The sequence below is a fragment of the Dipodomys spectabilis genome, unplaced genomic scaffold, assembly GCF_019054845.1.
Source record: "Dipodomys spectabilis isolate Male_0828 unplaced genomic scaffold, ASM1905484v1 ptg000034l, whole genome shotgun sequence".
In the NCBI taxonomy this organism is placed as follows: Eukaryota; Metazoa; Chordata; class Mammalia; order Rodentia; family Heteromyidae; genus Dipodomys; species Dipodomys spectabilis.
Genome location: NW_024870711.1, coordinates 8,593,836 through 8,619,785, shown reverse-complemented (window position 1 = coordinate 8,619,785; position 25,950 = coordinate 8,593,836). Strand labels below are relative to the sequence as shown.

General features: G+C 54.9%; 1 protein-coding gene across 1 annotated transcript; it reads right to left on the bottom strand.

Annotated features, from left to right (window-relative positions):
* Nucleotides 1-1,304: 1,304 nt before the first annotated feature.
* Krba1 (KRAB-A domain containing 1) lies at nt 1,305-24,192 on the bottom strand. The gene is made up of 18 exons (XM_042677295.1): nt 24,059-24,192; nt 16,662-16,788; nt 16,219-16,338; nt 15,449-15,598; nt 14,699-14,869; nt 13,199-13,321; nt 12,814-12,984; nt 11,937-12,098; nt 11,085-11,279; nt 10,453-10,626; nt 9,972-10,145; nt 8,002-8,154; nt 7,374-7,556; nt 6,359-6,553; nt 6,123-6,281; nt 5,560-5,667; nt 4,928-5,038; nt 1,305-2,548 (listed from the first exon to the last, which is right to left on the bottom strand). Exons 1-18 carry the CDS (start codon nt 24,068-24,070, stop codon nt 1,770-1,772), a joined length of 3,267 nt encoding a protein of 1,088 aa, XP_042533229.1. The 5' UTR covers nt 24,071-24,192; the 3' UTR covers nt 1,305-1,769.
* Nucleotides 24,193-25,950: the final 1,758 nt, after the last annotated feature.

Genomic DNA, 25,950 nt, shown 5'->3' with positions numbered 1-25,950 from the left:
TGGGCTGGTTTGCTCACTTGTACCAGCAAGCACAGGGCATGCACCTGCCATCTGTTGAGCCTGGAGCCCAACTGCTCTGTCATACGGTAGAAGTGGAGGATCCAGGCCTGGCGAACAGAACTCTCCTCCTGGCCATGTCTGCCTATGCCCTGAGTCTTCCTACTGACATGAAAGGAGCCAAGCACTGCCCTCTGGGCTCAGCTGGAAAAGGAGCTGGACCTGCTCAGCTCTCCAGGGTTGGAGAGTTTGCCCTTCTGTTCTTTGCCACCACCCAGCTTCAGGCCGGGTCATTTGCTTCAGTCAGCATCCTGCTCACACGATTGGAAATATTCCTAAGTAGAGGTGTGGCTCAAGTGGTAGAGCACCAGCCTTGAGCAAAACCATCGCAGGAGAGTGCAAGGTCTGTTCAAAACCCAGTACCGACTTATGTGCGTGTGCAGACACACACACATCCCACAAATCGTGACTACCCAGTGGACCCTTCTCTGAAACCTAGTCCTGAAAACACTTGCGTGTGCCATGCTGCAGTCCCCAGCCCTCGGGAGGGCTTCCCACCCACACTGATGGAGGCCCAGCGGTCTCACGACTCTTGATTTGGGGGAGGCATGGGCAAAGCAGCCACAGGGGCTGCTTATGCGGTCCTGGCACCAGCACTGGGCCCCTCAGGGTCCTGGTGGCAAGGCTAAACCACGCAGTGCACAGCACGCCAGGCCTTCTCAGGTACCAAACATATAGGCACAGTTCAGAAAATTCCTGATTAAATAGGGAATTCAATCAACCCAAGAGGCTGAGCTCCGGCTCTGGTAAGGACAAGTGCATTAAAAGGGCAGACCCGCCGCAATGCACACCAGGCACTGGACGTGGGGCTGGGAGCAGGCATGGATCTCATCAGGGCGGAAGCAGCCTGGGCAGTGCCATGTGAACGGTGCCCTGTGTGCTGATATGCCGAAGCCCTCGCCCTGCAGAGGGGGAAGGGGGTAGGGGTCTTCACATGGTTTGAACGAGCTTACCAGTGGGCCCTATCCAATAAAACCAGTGCCCTGTCCCAAGGGGGCTTTGGAGATAAATGTGAATATGAAGCTAGGCGCCTAGGGGCACAAAGGCCTGAGGCAGACCCCTTCCTAGAGCCCACAGGCAGGACTAACCCCCACAGGACCTTCATTTGGAGCTTCTAGTTTAAGCCACCCATGCTGGTTAAGTCGGTAGCACTTTATACACAGCCCCGGGAGACAAGTACAATGGGATGTGTGTGTGTGTGTGTGTGTGTGTGTGTGTGTGTGTGTGTGTGTGTGTGTGTGTGTGTGTGTGTGTGCGCGCGCTCTGGCGGTACTGGTGACACAGTCATGTCAGCCATGGCCCCCGCGTGGGTCTCGCTGAGCACTACTGGATGGGAGCCAAGGGCCTTTCTTTAGTAGCTCATGTTCTAGAATCCGTGTGAGTAAATCTGGTTTAAACCACATTGGTTCTTCCAAAAGGAGATCTGTGCTGGCGATCAGGAGGGGCTGGTGGAGGGTGCCTCATGGCCATGCTGCGCATGCCACTGGCCCACCGCGGGACGGCTCTGGAGAGGTCAGGGGAGCATCTGGCCGACCCTGAGCCAAGAAACCCTGAGGTGTGGCTAGAAACATCGCCACGGGGCCTTGAGCGCAGACACCACCATGGGTCTGTGCGTCCAGGAGCAGGGCTGAGGGCCCAGCGGGAGAGGGGACCCGACAGAGAGGCTGCCCGGGCGGGCACGCCAGGAAGACAAGCTGACTGACAGCGAGTAGCTAACGGGCCCCCCACCGTGGGTCCCGGTGTTCACCACCCCACAGGTCCTCCCGGAGGCCTCCCCCCACAAGGCTGCTTGGCTCCTTGGGCTTGTTTGGGGTGCTGATCGGTGACAACCCTGAAGTCAGCGGGTCTGTATCCGAACTGGTTGCAGGGGGGGTCACCCGAGGAGACAAGGCAGCAGGTACTAAGGGTGGAGGAGGGCTCTGGTGGCGCCCAGCGTGTCCAAGGAGGGGCTGTCCAGGCAGCGCAGCGTGGCAGCTGGGTGCTGAAGAGGGGGGCTGCTGGGCTGGGCTGACGCTGGGCCTGGAAGGTTCTGTGGGAGGAGCAGCTGGAGGCGGTGGAGGCACCAGGTAGGCCTTCCCTCTGGAGAGGCCCTGGAGGTCAGCGGACCTGCTACCTTCCACCTGGGCCCGCAAGATCTTTGGTTTAGGCCTGGTGGGGCCCTTCTGTCTCCAGTAGGGCAGGTGTCTGTGACCCAGACCACTGGCCCACCGAGGTCCCCGAGGAAGGGCCCACGGCTTGGGCCCGGGGCCCCGGGGCCGCCTCCCCAGCCGGTCCACCTGGGTCCTCATGGTGGCCACTTCCTGAGTCAGGCCCACGAGGGCCGCAGCCAGCCGGTCCAGCTTCGCCTCGAGAGCAGCACCGAGGCTGCGCAGCTCCTGCTGCAGGGCCCCCCCACAGGGACACGGCGGCAGGTGAGGGGCAGCTGTGGGTGGGGGGGACTTGCTGGGAGGTTCCAGGGGGTCCTTGGACAGCAGCCCACCTTGGGACGGATCTGAAACCAGAGCAAGGGCTGATAAGAGTGCTTAGGCTACCTTCTCTCCCCCAACCTAAGGAGACCCCTCATCTAGTGTGGTCAGTCTCCTGTCACCCCAAGTCTGTTTCTACAGAACTGGGGATAGAAAGTGACACAAACTTGAGAATACTGCTGCCTGCCCTTGTGACATCAAAACCGGCTGGTTCTCACATTCACCACACCAATGGGCTCCTCAGCCAGAGGGGATTTCCATGGAGACCCAGCTATCTTTCCCAAGATGGTGGCTTCCTACCTCCCAGGAAAAGAAGCAGTGAGTCCCTGTTCTAGCACTGGGACTGAATAACCCCCAGAGTATCTGCCCGGAGCAGACAGCCAGTGGTACAAGGCCCAGCTGTGTACCAAGGTGACAAGCCACGAGTTTCCTTGGGGCCACCACTTCTTGGCTACAATCAAATCATAGAGCTCCACCTCTCCTAACTCCCTCATTCAGGTCAGGTTGGCCTCAAAATCTCAAACCTTTTTGTCTCAGCTTCCTGAGCATTGGCTTACATGCCTGACCACATTTAGACATGTAAGCTCCCCCACCCCCCTTTTTTTTTTGGTCTGTCATGGGGCTTGAACTCTGGGCCTGGAGCTATCCCTTAGCTCTTCAGCATAAAACGAGCGCTCTACCACTTGAGCCACAATGCTACTTCAGTGTTCTGGTGGTTTATTGTAGGTAAAAGGTTCATTGACTTTCCTGCCTGGGCTGACTTTGAACCATGATCCTCAGATCTCAACCTCCTGAGAAGCTAGGATTACAGGCCTGAGCCACTGGCGCCCGGCTACATGTAAGTTACTTTAAAATGATAACTGAATTGATCTTACTGCTAGGCAAGCCACCCAGGAAGGACTTGGCCCCTGCCAGTCTTAACTCACAGATCCCAGACTGGGCAGAGAAATCTGTGTTCCCATTTCCCTGAGCCATGGAGGAGTTCTGCCCTTGTCTAATTTAGCAACACCTCTGGGGATGCAGATGGGAAGGAAAGGTAGTGGCCCGAGTGGCCCAGCTCTGTGTGGACAATTTCTCTAATTAGTTGAGGATCTGAAGTTGATGCAGAGCATCAGGAGTTCAAGGTCAGCCTAAGCTAATACAGAAAGACTTTCTCTCAGAAAGAAAACAAAAAATAAAGCCAAAATACAAAATAAAGCATCTCAGGGGTAAGGCTCATCTCAGGTTAGATCTCTTAACAGAAGCCTGACACTTGAGGGGAGGCAGAGCTCCTACAGACATGGGACTCAAACACACACACACACACACAGTCCCTACTGTTGAGGCCAGACAGAGCTCCTACAGACATGGGACTCAAACACACACACACACACACACACACACACACACACACACACACACACACACACACACACACACACACACAGTCCCTACTGTTGAGGCCAGAGCTCCTACAGACATGGGACTCAAACACACACACACACACACACACAGTCCCTACTGTTGAGGCCAGACAGAGCTCCTACAGATATGGGACTCAAACACACACACACACACACACACACACACACACACACACACACACACACACACACACACACACACACACAGTCCCTACTGTTGAGGCCAGACACTGAGAGCACCAGAGCCTTGCCCTCTGCTTGTCTCCATGGTGGCACCACAGAACAAGGTGTGACATAAAACCAAAGTGCTCTGGATGGCCTTGGCCAGGTTATTCAACTGTACTAGGTTTGACTCCCTCAGTTAGAGTGTGTGTGTGTGTGTGTGTGTGTGTGTGTGTGTGTCCCCTGGGGCCTGGGAAGTCCTTGAGCTTCTTTTAATCAAGGCTAGCACTGTGTGTGTGTGTGTGTGTGTGTGTGTGTGTGTGTGTGTGTTTGTGTGTGTGTGTGTGTGTGTGTGTGTGTGTGTGTGTGTGTGTGTGTGTGTGTGTGTGTGTGTGTGTGTGTGTGTGTGTGTGTGTGTGTCCCCTGGGGCCTGGGAAGTCCTTGAGCTTCTTTTAATCAAGGCTACCACTCTACCACTTGAGCCACTGCTCCATTTCTAGCTTCTTGGTAGTTTATTGGAGATAGCCTCAAGAACTTTCCTGCTCAGGCTGGCGTCAAACTCTGATCCTCAGATCTCAGTCTCTTCTGAGTCGCTAGGATTACAGGCATGAGCTACCATTGATTTTCTAAAGTTCCTTCAAACCCCCAATTTGGGATTTGGGGAAAGTTCCTGTGATTTCTGTGACAAGCACCAAAGCGAAACATGTACCCAAGCAGCATCGTGCAGTGGCACTGACTTCCTGCCATGACCCAGACGATGAACTTGAAGGGTGTGTCCTTCCCCAGGCTGGGGACCCAGGCTCGGCTCTGCACAGCGGGGCGGGGCAGCCCCCAGCTCACCTGCAACGTGGGGTGTTCCATGTCCTGGTTCCAGGCCCTTGGGTTCTTCTTCCTCCCTGGGCACAGGATATTCCTCTGGCCGTGGGGCAGGACTAGAATGCCCAGTGGCCTCTGTGGGAAGAGCACGGTAAGCCTGGGACAAGGACATGTATTGCTCTGCACAGCCCCCCCACATGAGGACATTCTTATTTTTTATTGATGCCAGTCCTGGGGCTTGAACTCAGGGCCTGGGCACTGTCCCTGGGCTTCTTTTGCTCAAGGCTAGGCTCAGTCTACCACCTGAGCCACAGCACCACTTCCAGCTTTTTCCATTTATGTGGTACTGAGGAACCAAACCCAGGGCTTCATGCATGCTAGGTAAGCACTCTACCACTAAGCCACCTTCCCAGCCCGCAAGGATATTCTTAAGGTGGCTTCAAAAATATATCTACTTTCCCATTTTTAAGCAGTAATTAAATGAGATGCAAGATGTAAGGAGCCTAACTGCTCTGGTGGACAGCCTGCTGGGCCATGTGTGCCCTGTGTATACCACGTTCCACTAGGCCCCAGAAGGCATGGAAAAGCATGGCACAGCCTGGGGTCCAGGCCTGGGAATGCCGCCGTCCTCCCTTGACCACTTCCCTGGCCCCTACCTACTTCTCCACCACTGCACAGAGGGCCAGGATGGCCAGGGCTCTCTGCACCCTCTTCTCCCCTGGGTGGCAGGGACCTGACCTCCATTGTCCCCTCTTCTGTTTTTCCTGTTGGGAAAAAAACAAAAAAAACACTGGATCTCAGCCTGATGGAGAAACGAGGCGGCCTGGGGTAGCCTGGCCAGTGGTGTTGAGGACTTGGGCATGCAAGGCCAGTGCTCTGGCACTGGGAATTCCCACTTTTGCTATTTCTTTTATTGACTGCCAAGCTTAAAAAAATGTTACATAGCAATACTGCATACACACATATATTAATAAGTGCATATGGCGTGGTATATATATTAGGTGGTTTGCCAAGATTTCCCCATAGAAACACTAACAAGCCCTGTTCTGAGCCCCTGGCTCAGGGACCCAGGCTCTGGCTCAGAGGAAACTAAAGCACAATGACTGGAGAATGCTTTCTGGTGAGAGCCAGGCGGTGACTGGTAGGGTTCAGAGAACTATCTGGATTCCCGGCCCTCTGGAGATGTGCAGCTGCCTGCCCAGGAAGACCGCAGGCTCACCTGTACTGAGGCTGCCATAGTCCTTGGGCTGTGGTCCCTCAGGGTGTCCCCCAACACAGCTGCTGCTGCTGCTGCCACCGCCGCCGCCACCTCTGGGAGACCCTCCCGGGGCAGGGGACACAGAGAGAGGACGCTTGCAGCTGGGAAGGTGGTCTCTCTCTGCATCAAAAATGAGCTGGTCTCAGCGTGCTGACTCTTCCCAGAGCCACCACCCCCGCCCTTCCCAGCAGGCTTACCCTGGAGGGGTGGCTGCCAGAGCTCGGGATCCAGCCTCAGGTCTTCTCCATCAGAGCTGCTGAGGCTCAAGCTAGAGCAGGGGCTGGGGCTGGGGCCAGGGCCGGCCAAGCAGGTAAAGCGCAAGGGCTTCATAGGCAAGATCCCCTTCAGAGAGCTCTCCAGGCAGTGCAGGGGGGAGGGCATGGTGGCTGTCCCTGTGTCAATGACAAAAGCCCTTGTCCATCCCTGAAGGCTGCCATCCCCTGAGGGAGCCATCACCCAATGGCAGCCAGGACTCTGTCTCAGAGACTGGGCACAGAGGCCGGTCCCCTTTTGGCTCAGCCCAGGTTCTGGTAGGCTGTAACGGCTCACCTTCCACATAGAAGAAAAGTCAGAGCCTGGCCAAGTCCCTGGATGCTTTGGAAAGAATGCTGAGGAACTTTCAAGACCTCAGGAGAGGTCGTTAGTGGCCAAGTTCTAGCCAAATCCCCATCTTCTAGGCAAGGCAGCAGCTCCCCACACCCCAGAAGCTCCCTTTACCCCCACACCTCAGAAGTGACCTCCACCCCCCCAGCGACTCCCTCTATGCATCCCCACCCCCCAGCAGCTCCTCCTACTCCCCCAGCAGCTCCCTCTACCTTCCACCCCCCACCCCTTGCCACAGACCCACCCTGTGCCCAGCATCATGCTGGGAGCAGCAGGTTGGTGAGGGCCAATTGTTGCCTATAGGAGGGCTAGAAACCCGGGATAAGCTATGCCATCCTCCTGCCCCTCCTGCAAGGACCTGGGAAGGCATACAGCTAGGGCTGTCTACAACTGCAGTGGGCGGGCTTCCTCTGGAGAGAGCCAATGGATAGAAAAAGCACTGTTCTTCCTGCCCCTTCCTGTCTGACTTTGTACTCTCAACCTCCCCTGGCTTATGTGGTTCCCTGCTTCTACCCTCTCTGCAAGCAATGTGAGGCAGGGAAGGGACGGAAGTACCCAGAGAAGGGAAAGGAGGAAAAGAAGTGCCGGTAAATACCAGGGGCAGCTCACCATCTTGCAGCCACCTCCACGGGCCTGGCCTGGGGGGCCCTGGATCTTTGGGCCTTCGCTGGTGGCAGGTGGTCATGCAGCTGGAGGTGAAGGCCTGTGGGCTGGCTAGACGGAGGCTCCTGGTGGGCACTTCTCCCCCACCCTGCCTGAGACGGGCTGGCTCACAGGCCTCAGCCCTTAGTCCTGTTTTAATGAGATGCCAAGAGGCCTGTCAACCCTGTGGGGCCACAGAGGAATGGACAGAGAATTTCTACCATAGCCAAGTGTCAGGCCTGGGAATGGCCTGCTCTGCGGTCCAAATGCTCCAGGATCTCTATTCCCAACCTGGGAGCTGTGCAGCTCAGTGTCTGAGGTCTCACACCAGGACTGAGATGGCCAGGATGAAGACACGGGGACCCATCTCGGGGCTGGGTGGTGCACCCACTTGCCAGTGAGTCTAAATGTGTGCTGCACAGTCTATCTGGCTTTCTGGCCCCGATAAAAATCTCCTCCCAGTGCAGTTTCTGGAGCACCTTCTTGGCTCACATATAAATAGGTCCACGGGATGCTGGGAGCACAGCAGTGCCCACAGTGCTGAATGGGAGCCATCCAGTCCAAATCACGGGCATCTCTGGCCCCACTGAGTTACCTTCCTTGTCTGCTGTCCAGTTCCTGGGCTCCGTCCTCCTCAGTCCCCTGTCCACGGCAGAGGAAGAGGACCAGGCAGGCTGCAGCCTGGGCACAGGGATCTCTCTGAGACAGTTCTCTAGGCTCTGGAGCGGGGAACTTCCTGGCAGGTATCCTGTGAAGATCAAGCATGGTAGTCATGGAAGGCTGCAGGTCAGGCTGTGTGGACCACGGGAGCCTTGCACTCTGCCAGGTCCAGGGCAGCAAGAGGAGGCAGAGCACTGGACCCATCATGGTGGCTCAAGGATGCAGTGGAGACCTGGCCTCAAACAACTGTCAGCCCTGACTCTAGAGTGGCTCTCCTTGGGCTGACAGGAAGAAGCAGGGCATGTGCCAGCCATCTACAGAAAACTGCCTGGGGATGGATGCTGGGGGCAGGGTGAGGAGGGCCTCACCAAGGGTGGGGGTTCCAGTCCCTCAGGACATCCGGCTGCCACCATGGTGAGGGTGACATGGCTTGTCTAGCACACAGGACAGCCTAACAAGCAGACGTGCCCTCCACGGAGCACACCACTGCAGGCTTCCGCACCCTCAGGAGGACATTCGTCCACAGAAGGCCAGAGAGAAGAAAACCAAACTCACTGCATAAATTGCATTTCTAGTGGGGGTGCACAGTGCAAGCAACAGGAACTGGCTCAGCTGGACTTCCGGAGGGCAGAGCCCTTCCCAGGGGAGCAGACAGCACTGGCCACATTCCTTCCTGGGGCGTCTGCTGACAACTGGGAGCCCGGCAGAGGCTGGAAGCCAGAGACTGCCACAGGGAGCTGCTAGGTTCTTGGGGGCCCACCTGGAAGCTTCTAGAGGCAGTGTGGAGTCTCCTGCAGTTTGGGTCACTGGGAACACCAAGCCCATCCACAGAAGCCACATGAAAAGGAAGTGACCCCGCACTCTGCCAGCGCAGGGACTCAACCTCTGTGTAGCGGCCAAGGACTATGAAGACCAAATGTAGAAAGATGTCAAGGACAAAGGTTTAAAACAAAAAGTGAGGTGGGGATGTGTGTGAGGAGACAGAGCCTGAACACAGGCAGGCGTCTCTGCAAGGAGATGAAGTCGCGCAGCGGCTGGCACAGGAGGACAGGGCTGCCGGTAGGGGAAGCAAGGAGACTTCACATAATCTTTTGTAGTTTTTGAACAGTCATACGATTCTATTGCTTCTTAAAAACCAGAAATTAGTCAGGAGCCAGAGTCTTATGCCTACAATCCTAGCTTCTCAGGAGGTTGAGATCTGCAGGATTTCGGTTCAAGGCCAGCCTGGACAGAAAAGTTGCAAAATAACCTGCAAAAAGTAGGCCTGGAGGCATGACTCAAGGGGTAGAGCATGAAGGATAGCAAGCATGAGGCTCTGAGTTCAAACTCTGATACATCTAACTCTCCCCCCAAACTGAAAGATGAGTCAATTCAGGAGGACTCAGGCAGGAAGAAGCCTTGAGGCTGGCTCTCTAGGCCTCACTGGCCCAGCCAGAGTCCTGGCTGTGGCCCCGGCCTTTCCAGTGCCAACGGATGTGCCAGGGCACAAATGAAGGCAGGTGTATAGGCACCCACCCGTGGGACCAGATGGACCAGATTGTTCGGGTGGGGAAAAAAGATCAAAGGGGAGGCTGAAGAGTCCTGTAAGGCCCCAAGGTCCCAAGTCCCCAGGAACAGCTCCCCTGGTAGGATCCAAGGGGGCACAAGTCACCAAGCGCATTGCTGACGGAGGTCAGTTTTGTACTACAGGCACTTCTCTATGGCTGGGACAGTGCAAAAAGGACATGTTAAGAGACCTCAGCTGTCCTCCCATCTGAACCAAATCACCCAGCCCAAGACAAGTCTGCATCTGCTCCTGCCTCAGCATCCCACCTCCACTTCTGACAGCGGGCATGGCAGCCTGCCAGAGACAAGGCCTCCCATCCTTCCCCAGAGGGACTCCAACCTCAGGTCAGCCCAGCTTACCTTTTCCAAACTGCTGGCCCTGGCTGTACCCAGGGCTCCCGAAGTCTAGGTCGCCGTCAATGCTGCTGGTGGAGGAGAAGCTGGTGGGAGTGCCCTGGGGGCCGGGGGGCTGGCTGGGGCCCTCTCTCACACAGCCCCGCAGGCCCAGCGGTGGCAGGGGCTCCGTCGTGGCCTCTGCAGGGAGCAGCAGAGTTGTGTCACAGAGAGCCCACTGGAGAAGGGGTCGCTGGGCCCGGGAGTGGATGGCGCCCAGAGACTCAGCCCCAAAGTACTGGGGCTCTCCATGCCACTGATGGAAAACCCCAACCCCCACACACAATTTGTCTCAGGACTCCAGAGAAGCGATCTCAGAGAGGGGTAGAGGGTGGGTACCCTTCAACTTCCTTCATCAAACTCAGGGAGCTGACTGGAAGAAGAACAGTATACACCCCAGGAGACCCGACCTCTCCACTGCCAGCACAAAGACCCTGGGTTCTTATACCTTCACTGTGCGATCCTTGAGGCTGCAGCTCCGGCTTGTGAGACCCAGCATCTCCTGGCTGGGGGCTCCGGGACCAAGAAGCAGCCACCAGCTGGGGAGGTGATGGTCCAGCTGAGGGAATGCCCTTCAGGCAGGCCTCCAGCGCTTCCAGGGGTGAGCTTGAGGCCCTGCTGGCTGGGACAGGAAAAGCTGCCCTGTTACCCTCTCTTTCAGGACCCCGGCTGGCCTACCAGGCTCCAGCTCGACCCCGGGCCGGCTGGCCGGCCACGGCTTGCCATCTGCAGAGGTGCCAAGTCCTGCACTAAGCTGTCAGGGACCCGCCAAGAGGAAATCCCCCTGGGGGACTTTTGACCTGTTCTCTGCTTCTTCAGAAGGATTAAAGAAAGCTGTCCCCAGCTCCCAAGGAAGAGCTGGAAGAGTCATGGACAGCTTCCTCTGCTAGCACCTCAATACAAACGAAGGTCCTCAAGCCAGAGGCTGTCCAGGCAAGGGCCAGGCCCGAGGATGACTTCAGGAGCCACGGCAGGGCCTGGCTCTTTGCTCAAAGGCCAGGCAGGAGCTTCTTCTCTGTAGATGCTGGCACCTCAGGCCTGGTTCCCACCGAAGAGGAGGATGAACAACCCAGGACTCACCTTGACTTGTGGGGCCCCACAGGGGTACTCGGCCCCTTCTGGTGTCTGCAGCGGTGGAGGAACTGTAGCCTTGCCTGCTGAGCTGGCATGATGCAGGCCCCAGGGGGCTCTGGGTCCAGCTGTCCTCCACCTTCACCACAGGGAATGTGCCGCCGGGGCCAGGGCGGGGCGGAGGGGTGTGGAGGCGTCTGTGACCTATGGGAAGTCAGCCTCGGGAACTGGGAAGCCAGATTTGCAGGCCTGGAGGCCGTTCTCCAGGGCAGAGGGCCTACATCAGCTTCAGGCCTGTTATTTCTGTAACCCCAATCGCTCTTCCTTCCACCCAAGCCCCTCTAGGGGTGTTCCAGAGCTTTCTAAGAGGTGTTAATTAGCACGCCAGCAGCCCTCGGCCAGCAGGCTGCTCAAGCACACTGCTTCAGGCTGTGTTCTGAGCTCAGAGCCTCGGGGAGCTGACAGGAATGGAAATGTGAACCCAGTGTGAACATACGCGGGGAATCCAGGTCCTAGGGACCCCATCCGGCCCACACACATGTGGGGGGAACCCCACACCACAATTAGAGCTAAAGGTCAACTGGGCTACAATTTTTTTCTATTTCTTGGTGTTTTCCCTCTCTAAAATCCTTTCCTTCCTTCTAGAACTTTCACCACCCACTCTAAGAAACACTCTGGACAAGGATGAGGCACATGGCTTTCCATCATGTACACAGCAATCACCTCCGACACTTGGTTCCTGTGAGCCATACCCAGAGGCCAGGGCTAAGAGTTCTGTCACCAGGGGTCACTCACGGCCCTGCTTGAAGCAGAAGACCAAACATGACCGTGCATCCTCTCAGCCCAGCAAATGACCTTTACCTCCAGAATTCCTCTTCCAGGCCCCTGTGTCCTCTGGTGGCCATGGCTCCCCTGGTGCTGAGGGGCTGGGACGCTGGTGCCGGGCTTCTGGGATCTCCCTCAGGCAGTTGAGCAGACCCTTGAGGGGACAGTCCTCCGCCGCCGAGGCCGCCTCGGTCTTCACTATGGGAAGAGGCGCACGTTACCCGTTGCGCCCAGGGATGAGGAGCACCGCATGCAGTGAGGAGTGTACAGACATCCAGACATGGGAACCTTCCCAGGCCCTAAGCTTGTGTGAGCCACTGTCTGCTCAGTGCCCGGTTTCAATATGCCTTCTACACACTTCCTAGAAGCTGGCGCAAAGGGGCAGGGCGCAAAGTGCACCTCCAGCGTGCATGGACATCACCTGGGGCGTGGGGGGATGGGCTGGCGTCAATGCCCTGCACAGCTCCCAGGTCCTGAGCACAAGTGACCTTCCAGCAGGAGGGTCTGGCACCGCCATATACCTGGCAGGCACTCACTCACTCACCCTAACCCTGAGTGGGTTTCGGCATATCCCGAACATGGCGCAGAGCTTCAGCAGGCTTTAGCAACTCCAGGTGGTGTTCCCTCCCCATCGACTGTCTAAACCCGAGGGGCCGCTCTCACACTTCACCCAGTGTCAACGGGAAATGACACTTGAGTGCCACGGCTTTCCTCCGAGTCCCACATCGGGAAGAGTAAAGAACACAGGGGAAGCCGGGTGCATCGGAGTTTGCGTTCCCTCTTGATCTAAATGCAGTCTTTGTAAGAGTCACAGAGCACAGAGGTTCCCAAGGGACGCAGCGGGGCACAGAGAGCCACCTTCCTAGGGGCTTCAGGGCCTCAGCCTGAGGAGGCCAGGTTCCCAGGCACTCACCTGGCCAGGGCGGGCACCCGGGCATCTCCACCTGTGTGTGCTTGGAAACACTCCGGGGAGGGAGGGAAGGCTGCAAGCTCAGAGCTGCCTCAGTGCGCTGGGGCGCAGGCACGAGGATTTCTTTGAGGCAGTTGACGAGGCCTTGCAAGGGGCTGTTTCTGGGAGAGATTCCTGTGTGAGGTAAGGCCGCGGACGTCAGGGGAGTCCTAAGGGACAGCCCGAGTGTTCAGTAGTCCCTGGGGTCTTCCAAGGCTTGCCTTATTGGGCTATGGGGGGAGGGGTTCAGATGGACAGTGGCATGTCCTTGCATGAGCTACCCTCCTCCCCCCACTCTGCCCCCTACTGCTGCCCCACGCAGCTCCAGGGCACCCTTTGGACAGCTCACCTGGCCCCGCAGTCCCTCTCTCCAGTCTTCTCTGGCCCTTCCTATGGCTAGGGCTACAGGTGGGCGGGCTGGGCTCCTCACCAGGGCCTTCCTTTCCAGGAGGCTGAGGTTTGTCAGCAGTTCCTATTATAGAAAACAAGGAAGGGCTCATGCCTGAAATCCTAGCTATTTGGTCCTAGCTATTTGGGAGGCTGAGACCTAAGGATCAAGGTTCAAAGTCAGCCTGAGCAGGAAGTCCATGAGACTTTTAGCGCCAAATAATTAGTAAAAAGCTGGAAGTGGAGCTGTGGCTCAAGTGGTAGAGTGGCAGTCTTGAGCAAAAAAGCTATGGGGCAGAGCTCAGGCCCTGAGTTTAAGTACCAGGACCAGAAGCAAAAAAAAAAAAAAAAAAAGAAGACGACGACCTGGCCTGGGCTCCAGATTCTGGTCACCCAGGATCTGGTCTCCATGATGATGGACCTCTCTGGTATCCCAACATCTTCGGGTGAAGCCAAGTCTGGGGAACTTGGGCCCATGTGAGGCTGGCTTCAGAAGACGTCTCAGGAGGGCTGGGGGCCTCGCTCTGTGTGCATCCAGATTAACTGCAGACTCCAAGATAGTTCTCTGGCTGCCTCTGGCCCAGCAAGCAATGTCTGGCCTCAGCCACAATCTTACATTCACAGTTCTCAAACAGTGTCTGCAGAACCCTGAGCATAAGGACAAGATGACATGTGAAGCCACGGGCTAAGGAGGGTAAGATCATTGGGAATACCGATTTTAGTCCATATGGTACTGGAGATTGAACACCATGGCCTTGAACTTGCTAGGCTGGTGCTCTGCCACTTAAGCCATATCTCTAACCCTGTTAGCTATAGGTTATTTTTCAGATAGGGTCTCTGAAGCTAGGCTGGCTTCGGATCATGATCCTCCTACACAGCTAGGATTAAAGGCATGTGACACTGTAGCGAAGCCTACTTATTGAGATGGGAGCCTTGCTAACTTCTCTGCCTGGAGTTGGTCTAGGAACCATGATCCTCTCTGTTCTCCACCTCTCTAGTAGCTAGGATTACAGGTATGAGCCACCATGCCTAGCTCAAATGTTTTTAATAAAAATATATTTAGACAAATCTAAACTCTGTAAGAATTTTTCAAGATAAAATGAAACCCCAAATACATCCTACTGGCTACCTTGCCTGCTGTGCAGCCACGCTGCTTTGATGGGAACGTCTGAGGCTAAAGCCCCGGGCACACAGGCCAGTTCCCTTCCAGGCCTGCATGTCAGAATCACCCAGGACTCCCTGAGCAGATACATGAGGCCCTCAGCAGTCAGGGCTGCTGGGAGGCCCCCTGGGGACTAAGCATTTAGCCTCTTCGGTCTACACATCAGAGGCCAAGCGTATCGTCTCATCCCAGAGACCAAGTACTAGAAACCAGAACAAAGAGTGCACAGGTGCAAGACCCCAGAGTCCAGGGTTGGAGTTTTACAATGCAAGCTGCCGCTGTTCTACTAGTCAGACTCACTGATGGGGAGGGGGCTTCCCTGCCCCGGCTCTCCTGGAGGGCCACTTGAAGAGGAGCTGCCTGCAGGTGTGGTGGCCAGGCCCGTGCGGCTCGGGGGCCTCTCTGGGGGCCTCTCCGGAAGGCAGGTGAGCACGCCTGGAGGAGGGCAGGCCTCTGCCGCCACAGCTGCTGCTGGGAGAGGAAGACACAGACGGGGTCCTTCTGTGACATGCTCCACCTACAGGACTGGACTCAGTGGCCTATGGGCGTCACTGCTGAGCTCCCAAACCTAGAGGATCCTGGGTGTGTCAGACCTGCGTCTGGCTGAGCCTCCATCCCCTTCCTCTTTCATTCACTGTCTACTGAGGGGGTCAAAGGGCAGACTGCAGGGGGAGATGGGATCTTGGCCGAGTGGGGACTGGGGAAGGACACCCAGCTCATGAGGTGGGAAGAGTATGCGACGGCAAGAGGCATCAGGGTCCCACTGGCCACCCAGACCAAGCTTTCGCCTCCCTCATTCCCTCCTCTGTATAACAGTGACACCCATGCTGCTCGCCTTCCCTGCAGAGCAATGACAGGAGGGAACACAGAATGTTCTGTGCAGACACCACCATGAGAAAGCCCTGCTGCTCCTTTCTCCCTGCCCCAGGAGCTAAGAGGGCGGGACTAGCAACAGTCTCAGTTCCTGGGGGCGGGGGCTTCCGGCTCAGGTAGGTATGCAGCTATGGTGCATCTGTGTGTGCCCACAAGACACCCATGTGTCTGACTTACCCCTGGGGCTCACTCGCTCTCCATCCAGGCTGGCTCCCCGGCTCTCAGGGCTATCTTCAGTGCCCTTGACTTCCCTGAACAAGAACTCTGGGATCTCCTTCACCAGCTGCACCAGGGCGGTGAGGTGTAGGCTGTGCTGGGGCTGTCCTCCTGTAGAGGGGCCACAGTGAGCCCTGCGCCCTGCATCTGCTCGGCCCACACACTTCAGTGCGCACTGTCAGATGGAGGCTTTCATGCAACCCTCCGGGCCACAGGAGGCACAGCCAAGAATGACCAACATCCTGGACTATCCAGAGGATTTGGGCCCTGGCTAGGTGATCTGTCCAAGGGCTCAGCCTGTTTGGGCTGGGGCAAGTAATGGGTTCATCCTCACTGTCACCATTAGCTCCTACTCTGGTCTCCTTTCCTTCAAGGGCAGAGGACTGTCTCCACCGCCCAGCCATCTACCTTTCCTGGAACTTCCCTAACTCCCAGCTTGCTGGGGCTGGTCCCATGTACCACGTCCACCAGCTGAGGAGTAGCAGGCAGGCTGGTTGTGCAAGGTGGCTGAGAGGTGGTGTTGGGTGGTGGCAGAGGGAGACCCCGGAGGAGAGGATCTCTCTAGAGATATCTCAGCTTCTTCTGCAGACTACATTGAGAAACTGACATGCTACAGGCCCACAGGTCGGAGTCAGGATTACGTGGGGGTGAGAGGCAGAAGGGAAGGGATGCAGCCTGGGAGCTGAGGACAGCAAGTGGGAGGCCTCCCGAAGCCTGCCAAGAGGACCTACCATGGGGGCTAGCCCCTGCAGGAGGCCCCTGCCCCTGTCCAGCGCAGTTCTCTGTCCCCGGGGCTCTTCCAGGCTCTGTAGGTGACAGGAAAGCGGAGAGGGGAAGCAGCTCCGCTGTCCCTGGGAAGAGACAGGAGACAGTTACTCTGGAATTCACCCTCCCCCAGTCATGTGGTGGCCCAGGGTTCTATGCACACTCATTGGGTCACCCAATTCAGCGAACTGAACCCCACCAACCCATCTCCAGAACCCTGCCTGGATCATGCAAATAACAGCAAGAAAAACACAAGGCTGGGGCCAGCCTTGGCCAGAAACTATTCCTTCACAAGAAAGAAGCCTACAACCTGCTGGCCTGGAGCCCCACGAAGACTTGAACCCTTGTGGTGGCCTCCAGCCTTCCTGGCTCTCTCCCAGCCTTGGCTCCGGAGGCCCGGGCCACTTACCCACAGAGACCAGTGTCTCGTAGTTCTCCCGCATCACGTCTCGGTAGAACTCCCTCTCTCTCTCCTGTAGGAGCCGCCACTCTTCCTCCGAGAATCGCACGGCCAGGTCCTTAAAGCTGATGGGCACCTGTGGGCACGGTCTGTGGAGGTGGGCTGATTCCATGCCAGCAAGGCCCAGCCCAGCTGCCCCTCAGCTCAGTGACCTTGGCACAAGGTGCAGCAGGAATCAGCTAGAGAGACAAGCCTGGGATCACCAGGAAGACGTGGTGAAGCCCAAACCCCTGGCACCTGTGAATGTGACTTTTTTGCAAACAGGGTCACTGCAGATATGAGTAGATAAGGCTACACTCTTATGAAGGTACCGTGGTCAATAAATCCAGATGATTAGTGTCCTTATAAGCATGCGCGCGCGCACACACACACACACACACACACACACAGCAGATGGCCATGTGAAGATGGAGAGCTTGGAGTGATACCACCCCAAGCCCAGGGAAGCCTGGAGCCCCCCGAAGCTGGTAGAGGCAGGAAGGTTGCTGCCCTTGGTCCTTCAGAGCAATGTGGCCTGCTGACATCTTGTTTTGGGCTTCTGGCCTCCAGAACTGTGAGAGTACAATTTCAGTTTCTTTAAGCCCCCGGTTTGTTGGTCCCATGTTATGGCTGACCAAAGTCTCATTCACACAACCACGGGGTTGAGCCAAAGTCAAACCTAGGACAAGAATGCCAACCAATCCTAAACTTACCATTTCAGATTCATTTTAGTTACGAAGCAAACTTCCCAGTAAATGTATAAGAACCTGGAATCCTAGCACTGTGGCAATTAAAAAAAAAAAGTTTACTAAGAAAACCAATTAGTTACCATGCTTGAGTATTTCTTAACCGAAATCCTTGGGACCAAAGTATTTTGGATTTCTGATTTGGGAATGTGTGCATATACATGAATTATTAGGGACTAAACCCAAAATTCACGTATATTCACATTATTTACATGTAGCACTTTTAGTGCAACAGCCTTTAACTGTGACCCATCACATGAATTCAGGTGTGGCATTTTCCATACATAGCATCATGATGCTCAAAAGTTCTAGACTTGGGCTGAGAAGGTGGCCCAGTGGTAGAGCGCTTGCCTTGCATGTATGAGGCCCTGGGTTCGATTCCTCAGCACCACATAAGCAAAAAGAAAAAAGCCGGAAGTGGTGCTGTGGCTCAAGTGGTAGAGCGCTAGCCTTGAGCTGAAGAGCTGAGGGACAGCGCCCAGGCCCAGAGTTCAGGCCCCACGACCGGACCCAAAAAAAAAAAAAATGTTCTAGACTTGGAGGCCTTTTAGATCTCAGATTTTTTAGACTAAGGATGTTTAATCTATATAAAGAAAAACCTTCTATATAAAGGAAAAAATCCCTGATTGTTTTAAATCGGGGATGATGTAACGATGAGGAATTTAGTAAGTAAAACTTTTCTGTTGTTCCTCTAAACATCACAAAAAGAAGAGGGGATGGAATGCAAAATTCACAAAGTCCTGTGAATCTAGAAGACTGACTCTCTTTCACCAGGCTCACTGGCCAGTGGGGCAGAAGGTGAACCAGAACTCACAGGCCTGGCCTATGCAATGGTCCGAGCTTAGTCCTTGATCTTCAGACTCTCATCTTACAGCCAAGTGCTTCACAGGCCCTCTGGGTTGGGATGCCCAGGTGGACCCCAGGCCTTTGCTGGGCAGAATCCACTTTCAGTTTCCCGGTCCTACCAGCCATTCCAAGGCCCGTGTCTCTATTGCCCCTCCCCACGAGTCAGCTACGGTCACTTCCACTGTGACAAGCCATGCATCATCACCAGACCATTTACAGGAACCTGCAGCACGAGGGCACTAAGCGTGGCAGGAGGTAATTCCCACAAAGCCCTTCTAAACTGCAGGCCAGCTGTCCCCACCCCACCATGCTTCCTCCCTGGCTCCTCCCTGGCCTCTACCACTCACACCTCAGAACTGCAAGCAGCCACGTATGCTCAACGATTCCTAAGGCCTGCTCAGAAGCAGCGGAGAAACCAAGGGAGCTTCGGGAAACAGTTCAACTCCATTCTTTTGCTTTTATCTTCTATCCCCACATCCTGCCTCCCATGGTTTTTTGTTTTTGTAAGATAAAAGCAGTATTTCTTTAAAAATTATCATTCAGTGAACTTTAAAGCAGCCATGAAATCCTAGAAAATGACCAACATCTGACAGGCATGAATTTAAAATTATGACACAAATTAACTTTGTGTGAACGAAGCAAATAGAATACAAATTATGAGAAGAATCCTTCTAGATTAGAAACAAATTCTATTTTGATAAAGAATTATAAGAAAAAATGAAGACATTCCTAATAATGCAAAGATGACACATTACCTTGTTTCATTATGGCAGACAGTGATTTAAAAAAAAAATCATTACTGTGCCAAGAGCTGGTGGCTCACGCCTATAATCCGACCTATTCAGGAGGCTGAGATCTGAGTCGAACTGAGTCGAAGCCAGCCTAGGCAGGAAAGTCTGTGGATCTCTTACCTCTAATTTACCAGCAAAAAAGGCAGAAGTAGAGGTGTGGTTCAAGTGGTAGAGCATCAACCTTGAGTGAAAAAGCTAAGCACCCATGCCCTGAGATTGAGTCCCAGTACTGCCATGCACGCACGCACACATGCACGCGGGCGCACACACACACACACACACACACACACACACACACACACTTGTCACTGCTACTGGTAGCTCTGAAACACATATAGGCTGGCAGGCAGCCAGTCCCATGAGGAAACACCCCTGGCACTCTGATGATTTCCAAGTCTTTAGGCTCCATTGGTACTCTTGGCTAGGACAGCCTCTAGCGTTGGGTGACTGTCCAGCCGTCTGAGGCTCCAGGTGTCAGAGCCTTCGCGTCGTGGCTGTGTCAGCAAACCCCTTTTTAGCCTAGTGAATGGCCAGCAGCATTCCTCTTCCTCTCAAGAATGTCCCAGAAACCCTGGAAAACTTTGCATGTCTTCTTGGCCTTCTAAACAGATAAAATGTGGCTAACCTCAGCACCCGTGCCCACGAGCTAACCACACAGGCCTCAGACCCATGCCCTTAGAAAAGGCTTGGTGACCAAGCAGCTCCTAGGCTGACACAAGGGAATATGCAGAGGGTTCCTGCCAGTCCCCAAATGACCAGAATGTTCTGGGTAGATACTGTGTGAACAGTACAGTACAGCCGCCATACAGATTTCCTTGAATTGTAGCATGTACAGGCAGATAGTGTCTGCGACAGACAGGCTCCAGGTAGCAACTCTAATGCCTAATGCTGAGTTCTGGTGCCTTCCCCAGCAGACATCTCACATGGATCATTCAACTTCATGATGGGGGGGGACCCGCCACGGGGGGGGGGGGGCGCGGTTTATATCTAGGGTGAGAAGCTAGCCCACGACTTTGCTCCATGCCCATGTCATCTCCCTAGTGGACACCCAATCTTGGATCACAGAGGTGAGTCGGACTACATGCTCAGCCCAAGTTCTCTGGGAAGCCCTGATGTGCACCTGCTCCTGGGGACCCTGCCACGGATCCGTTACCCCTGCCACGTTTGGCCCTTTACTCTCTAGTCTCCTTCTTAGTATCACCCCACCATGGCGCTGTCCTCTGATCCTCTCTGCTTCTCTGCTGTGCCTTCTTGCTTCTCTCCCTTCAGATTTTCTACTCTAGCCAAGGCCTGGGAACCATGGGGACTGGCAGTGTGGAAGTGGTTGAGGTCATCAAGGCTCGGGAGACCCCATCTGTGTGCTGTAGACTCCAGACGCTGTCTCCCGGGTCCAAATAGGCACAGATGCCACCAATGAGCTGAATATGTCTGTTTCACTTGCATGCTTTCATTACATGCATGGATGCTGCATGATCAACATGCATGTCCTTTGGTAATACAAAGTTACTTTAAAATAGATGAAAAAACTACCACCTAAAGCACCAAGTACACAATTACATGGGGATTAGGGAGGGGTGGTCACAGAGCCAAAAGGCTGGATGCTCCCATTATAGTCCAACTGGCTTACTGCTTTGTCTGAGGGAACATAGGAGTAATCAGACACCCAAGGGTAACCAGACAATGGCAGAGGGGCTGAGTGATCCTGCCTGCACAGGTGTACCTCTTAGTGACAAGAGGAACCTGAAAACCTATAGCAATTCCACTGTACCAAATCCCACCCAAAGAGACACGTGCCACAAGCCAAGGTAAACAAAGGGGACCAAGAGAGCAAGAACTGGTGTGGGTGTCCCTAGCCTTGATCAGGTGACATAGCGCCCAACTGTAGATCATAGAGCTCTTCCTGGTTCCCGCCACCTTTACTCTATGCCACCAGCAGTCAAGCTTGTCCAGCAAACCTCCGACGCATGACCTCCCAGGCAGGTTCCAGTTTAGGTAGTACAGCTGTGCGTTCATGAACTGGCAACTCAATCCCCAGTGCAACGGCACGGAAGGAGTCATGAGGTCATGAGGAGATTAATGCTACTACTGAAGGATAACTTGTTATCTTGGGAGTGGTCCCCAGATAAAAAGGACAGGCTCAGCTCCCTTCCTCTTCAAGAGATGACACCCTAACTTGACCCTAATTCAAGCAGCTCAGCCTTGGACTTTGCAGCTTCCGAAACTGTGTGAAATAAATGTGTCCCTTGTAAGTTACCCAGTCTCAGACAGTCTGATGTAAAAGCACAAACAAAGCAGGGGGCAAAGAATTAGCCACTGAGAATTTCCAGTTAGACTGTCAGCTCTACTTTCACAGTAAAAGAAACGAAGCTAGGCGGCAATGGCTCACACCTGTAATCCTAGCTACTCAGGAAGCTGTGATCTGAGGAACACAGTTCAAAGCCAGCAGGAAAGTCCATGAGACTCCGATCTTCAATTAACCACTAGAAAACTGGAAGTGGAGCTGTCAGTCAAAGTGGTAAAGTGCTAGCCTTGAGCAACAGGAACAGGGCCCAGGACCTGAGTTCAAACCCATGACTAACCAAAAAAAGGGAAAGGAAAGGCAAGGGAACGGGGAGGAAAGGAGAAGGAGAAGAAGGAAAGGAAAGGGAGAAAATGTATTTCTTATAGCCCTAGTGGAGGGAACACATCTGTTGAGGACCTTCTGCCTGTATCATATACAAGGGAGAAACAAAGCTAACAAGGCCACACCTTCAATAACGTAGGAATGAAATAAAACATTCATGAGGATAAGAACTCTCAAGTGCCAAACACCTCCCCAAGTTCCCACCTCGCAAGTAGCATTAACATACGGCCTTGGGAACTAAGTTCCTAACACAGGAAATTATGTAGAACACTGTCAAATGTCTGCACTGATTCTGATTGTGACTCTCCTGAGAACCATACCTTAGAGGTAGGTACACTGAACACATCTATTAGTGATGGGACTTCAGCCAATCTAACCCATTGGGGCCCCAGTAAAAGCATCTGATCCCAACCCTGGGATCATCTCTACCTCAAAGAGATGTTGTAAAGACAAAATGAATTAATATACAAGAGGAGCCCAGCATAAATGCTGGGAGGAGGCAGGGCACTGGTGTGGCTCATGCCTGTAATCCTAGCTACTCTGGAGGTGAGATCCTAGGATCGTGGTTTAAAGCCAGTCTGGGCAGGAAAGCCCGTGAGACTCATCTTCAATTAAGCACCCTAAAAAAAAAGGCAAAATAGAACTATGCCTCTAGTAGTAGAGCTCTAGCACTGAGCAAAAGAGTTCAGGGATAGTGCCCAGGCCCAGGGTTCAAGCCCCATGACCTACAAAAAAAAAAAAGTGCCGGGAGGAACAAAGTGCTAAGACTGGTATTATTGTAGCCAGATTGTCTGGCTGCAGAGTGCAGCCTGGCACCTCTGGCTCTTCTACACCCTGCTCCTGACTTCCGGGGTGGGAGTGGAGTAGGGAGCTCTTTATCTCCAAGCTAAATATAGCTGGCTCTTTTAGCCCTCTATACATGATGCCTTCCAGGCCTCTCACCATCTTGACCTCAAGATGAACTCCTCAGTGACAAAGTTCTTATAAAATACGAATGAGAAGCCTTGCCAAGGTTAAAATGTGGTTATGACTTTAAGTCTCACAATACCGTGAAATTTGTGAAATTTATGTAATCATTTCATTTCAATAAAAATTATTTTTTAACATTTAAAAAGACAGAATAGAAAAAAAGTATCAATGAGAACAAGGTATGTCTGACAAGAGGCTTCCCAGTGCACAGAAAAAGTGAAGTGAGAGTGTGTGGTATGTGCACAGGGGAGGGAACAAGTAAGTGTGCAAACACTGATCTTCAGGAGGAGAGCCACCACTGGTTTGCCACCTGGACCATCTGCCGTTTTGCCAACAGAAGAAAAGCCTCCAGGCTGATGCAGGGCTCCCTCCTTCCTAACGGCTGCCATGCTGAGCTTCCTAAAGCACAGCTTTACTGTGTCACTGTCCCCTCCAAAACCTCAGTTTCAATGCCCATCGATCCTATCCATCTCACAGAGTCCTTGGCCAGCCTTGACTCAATTCCCACAGTGCCTTGGACTATCAGATCCGATCCTGAATCAGGCTTGTCATTCACATGTCCCTGGACTTCTGGGTTGCTGGATAGGAAACACTGCTCGCATTCCCCAGCCCTCCCCAATCTGACTGTGACCTTGCACTCCTGAGGTCACTCCGGCTCACCTTCCGAAAGCTACCGGCATGTGAGGACTCACCCTTCCCTGACTATCAAGTCTGAAAGGTCAGTGTTCCAATCTCCACAACTCACAGAACAGGAAACCCTTGAGAGCCCGGGGTCTGGGGTCTGCCTGTCCGCAAGAACTCGGTCCAATGCAACGGTCCCTTTCCCTGGCTTCTCCTTTGATGCTGCGGGGTTGTGATGCCAGGGTCCTGGCACAGTGCCTGTCCTACCTGGCCACACAGGACCCAGCCGCCGCCTCGGTCCAGCAGTGTGAGTCCAGCCAAGGCTCCCGCCGGCCACGACCACACCGCTGGCTGCCCCTCCCCCGGCCCCTGCTCCCAACCTCAGGCCCCGCAACTCGGCCCGGGCGGTGCCCAGGCCACAGCCGCGGATGGGGCTCTCCGCTCCGGCTCTCGGATTAACACACTGCACCCAGATCAAACTTGTTTTGTGTCCCCGCTGCCCGGATCTTACAAGAATACAAGTGCGGGACTCAGCCGTTCCCGCGAGGCCTCCAATCCCACCCTTCCCGCCGAGGCCGGGCGGGCGGGCGGGCGTCCCCAGGTGGAGAGGGCAGCGGGGAGGGGCGAGGGGACGCGGGGAGGGTGGAGGGCACCTGGACGTCTGGGCAGGAAGCCAGGCCACCGGGCTGGCCCCGACGGGCTCAGCCGAGAGCCCGGAGTCGGCGCTCCCGGCTCTGCCCGGCCGCCCGCCGGTCGGCGCGTCCGCCTTACCTGGCGCGCCATCCCGGGACTCAATCTCGCGACCCCCGGGCTGACCCGGCTTCCGGCGCCGCTCCCGGAGGAGGCTGCGCGGCGACCCTCAGCGTCAGCGCTTCACGGGAGAGGAGGCGGGGCCCGGAGCCCCGGCCGAGGGGGGAACCGTGGAGGTGGGCGCGCCGGGCCCGCCCCGCGCCTCGCATCCCCGGAGGACAGGGTGGGAGGGAGGCGCGAGGGAGGCTCCTCTTCCGCCCGCTGCGACCCGCCCCCCCCAACCCAGCCTCACAGCCCGGGGGGCGCATGCGCGGACTACATCTCCCAGAGGCCTCTGCGGTGAGAGGGCGGGGCATGGAGACGAGAGGGCGGGGCTGTAGGTGGGCGGGCCGCGGCCTGGTCGGTGGTGCGTCGCCACCGCACGCGCCCCGACCCTCGACCCCCAAACTGTGCTGAGACCCGCCGGGTCCCGCTGCGGCCGTGCCCACCCGCGTGCACGCGTCCGGGTGCCCATCACGCATTCATTCTGACTGGCACCCGACTTATGCTGGCGCATCCTATGCAGGTGCCGGCTGGGGATGCTCGGATGCCCGGGGCCCGCAGTGGTGCTAAGGGGACCCTGAGCTGGGAGCGGCCGGAGCCGGGGACCCTGCGTGCCCCTCGATCTCTGCAGCACTGACCTGCATGCATTGTGTTTTGTGTGACTGCTAGACTGCTCTGTGGATGGCAACACTGCTAGCAGCTTCTGGCAAGTGGTAGACCCTAAATACATGATGAATGGCTGAATGAGTGAAGCCTGGACCCCACCATTGGCTGCCTCCCTTATTCCCCACCCCTAGAACTCGGGTGCGGCGCCCCCAGTCGTGCATACTGAGCCGCCTTTTCCTGTCTGGGGGTGGGGGAAAGAAGCTCTGCTGTGTGAAGGGGGTCTGTGGGACTAAACCTGATTTTTGAGACAGGAGCTTAAAGCAGGGCCCCCGCGAAGGAGAAACACTGCTCTGATCTTGGATCTCCAGACCTCACACCGCAGCTTAGGTGGGCCTCATCTGTCATACCCCAGGAAACCAGATTTCCCTCCAAGACTCTCGTGTGTTGGTCTCTAGCAGCGCTCGCTCGTCTGCATAGACTCGGCTGGGTTTGCATCTGGTCGCCTCCTAAAACTCAGGGATGCTGCTTCTGAGGAAACCAGGGAACAGAGACCATTCTCCAGCATTTCCCAGCACACGCCCTGGCAAAGCCCCCTTCATCATACCCCAGGACACTTTAAGCCTACTGAGTAGGATTTGAAGGCATCACAAGGGTGTCACTATGTGGAAAAGGCAAGTTCAACCTGTCGTCTGTGTCATCTCGAGGTAAGCCCCACACTTGAAGTCAGTACCCCAATGAGACCTCCAGACCGCTACTCTTCAAAATTCCTTCAATTCAGAAACTTTCAAAAAGGGAATAACTCCACCCAAGAAACACACAACTTTATTTAAGCTTACACTCAAGCATCTTGCATCTGCTTCCTGACTGGCTGGGCTTTGTGTAGCATTTGTAGGCTCTGGGCTGCCAGTTCACTAAAAACAGTTATAGCAACATCACATTAGTGGATGGCCTACCTTCAAATTGTGGAGAAATCTTGCTACTTCTTCACAACCCAAAGTTTTAGTTGTGCCCCAGCCTTTGAACCTACATCACAAAATTGTTATGGAGAACTGGCCTATATGGGGTTTCTTTGTTTTTGTTTTTTTTCCCAACCTTAGCACCAGTGGCAGAGAGACTAGCTCTCCAAAACAAAGATTTTACTGAGGAGGACAGGAAATTCTGTCCATGATGTGCATGTCACATGGACCCTGGGCATCTCCAAGGAGGCAAAATAAGATGAAAGTAGCTGGGCACTGGTGGCTCACGCCTGTAATCCTAGCTACTCA

Coding starts and splice junctions, on each gene's coding strand:
- Krba1 (XM_042677295.1), bottom strand. Junction 7,557..8,001: donor CTGGACAGCAGACAAGGAAG/GTAACTCAGTGG, acceptor TCATTAAAACAG/GACTAAGGGCTGAGGCCTGT. Junction 5,039..5,559: donor GTGCAGTGGTGGAGAAGTAG/GTAGGGGCCAGG, acceptor CTCTTCCCACAG/AGGCCACTGGGCATTCTAGT.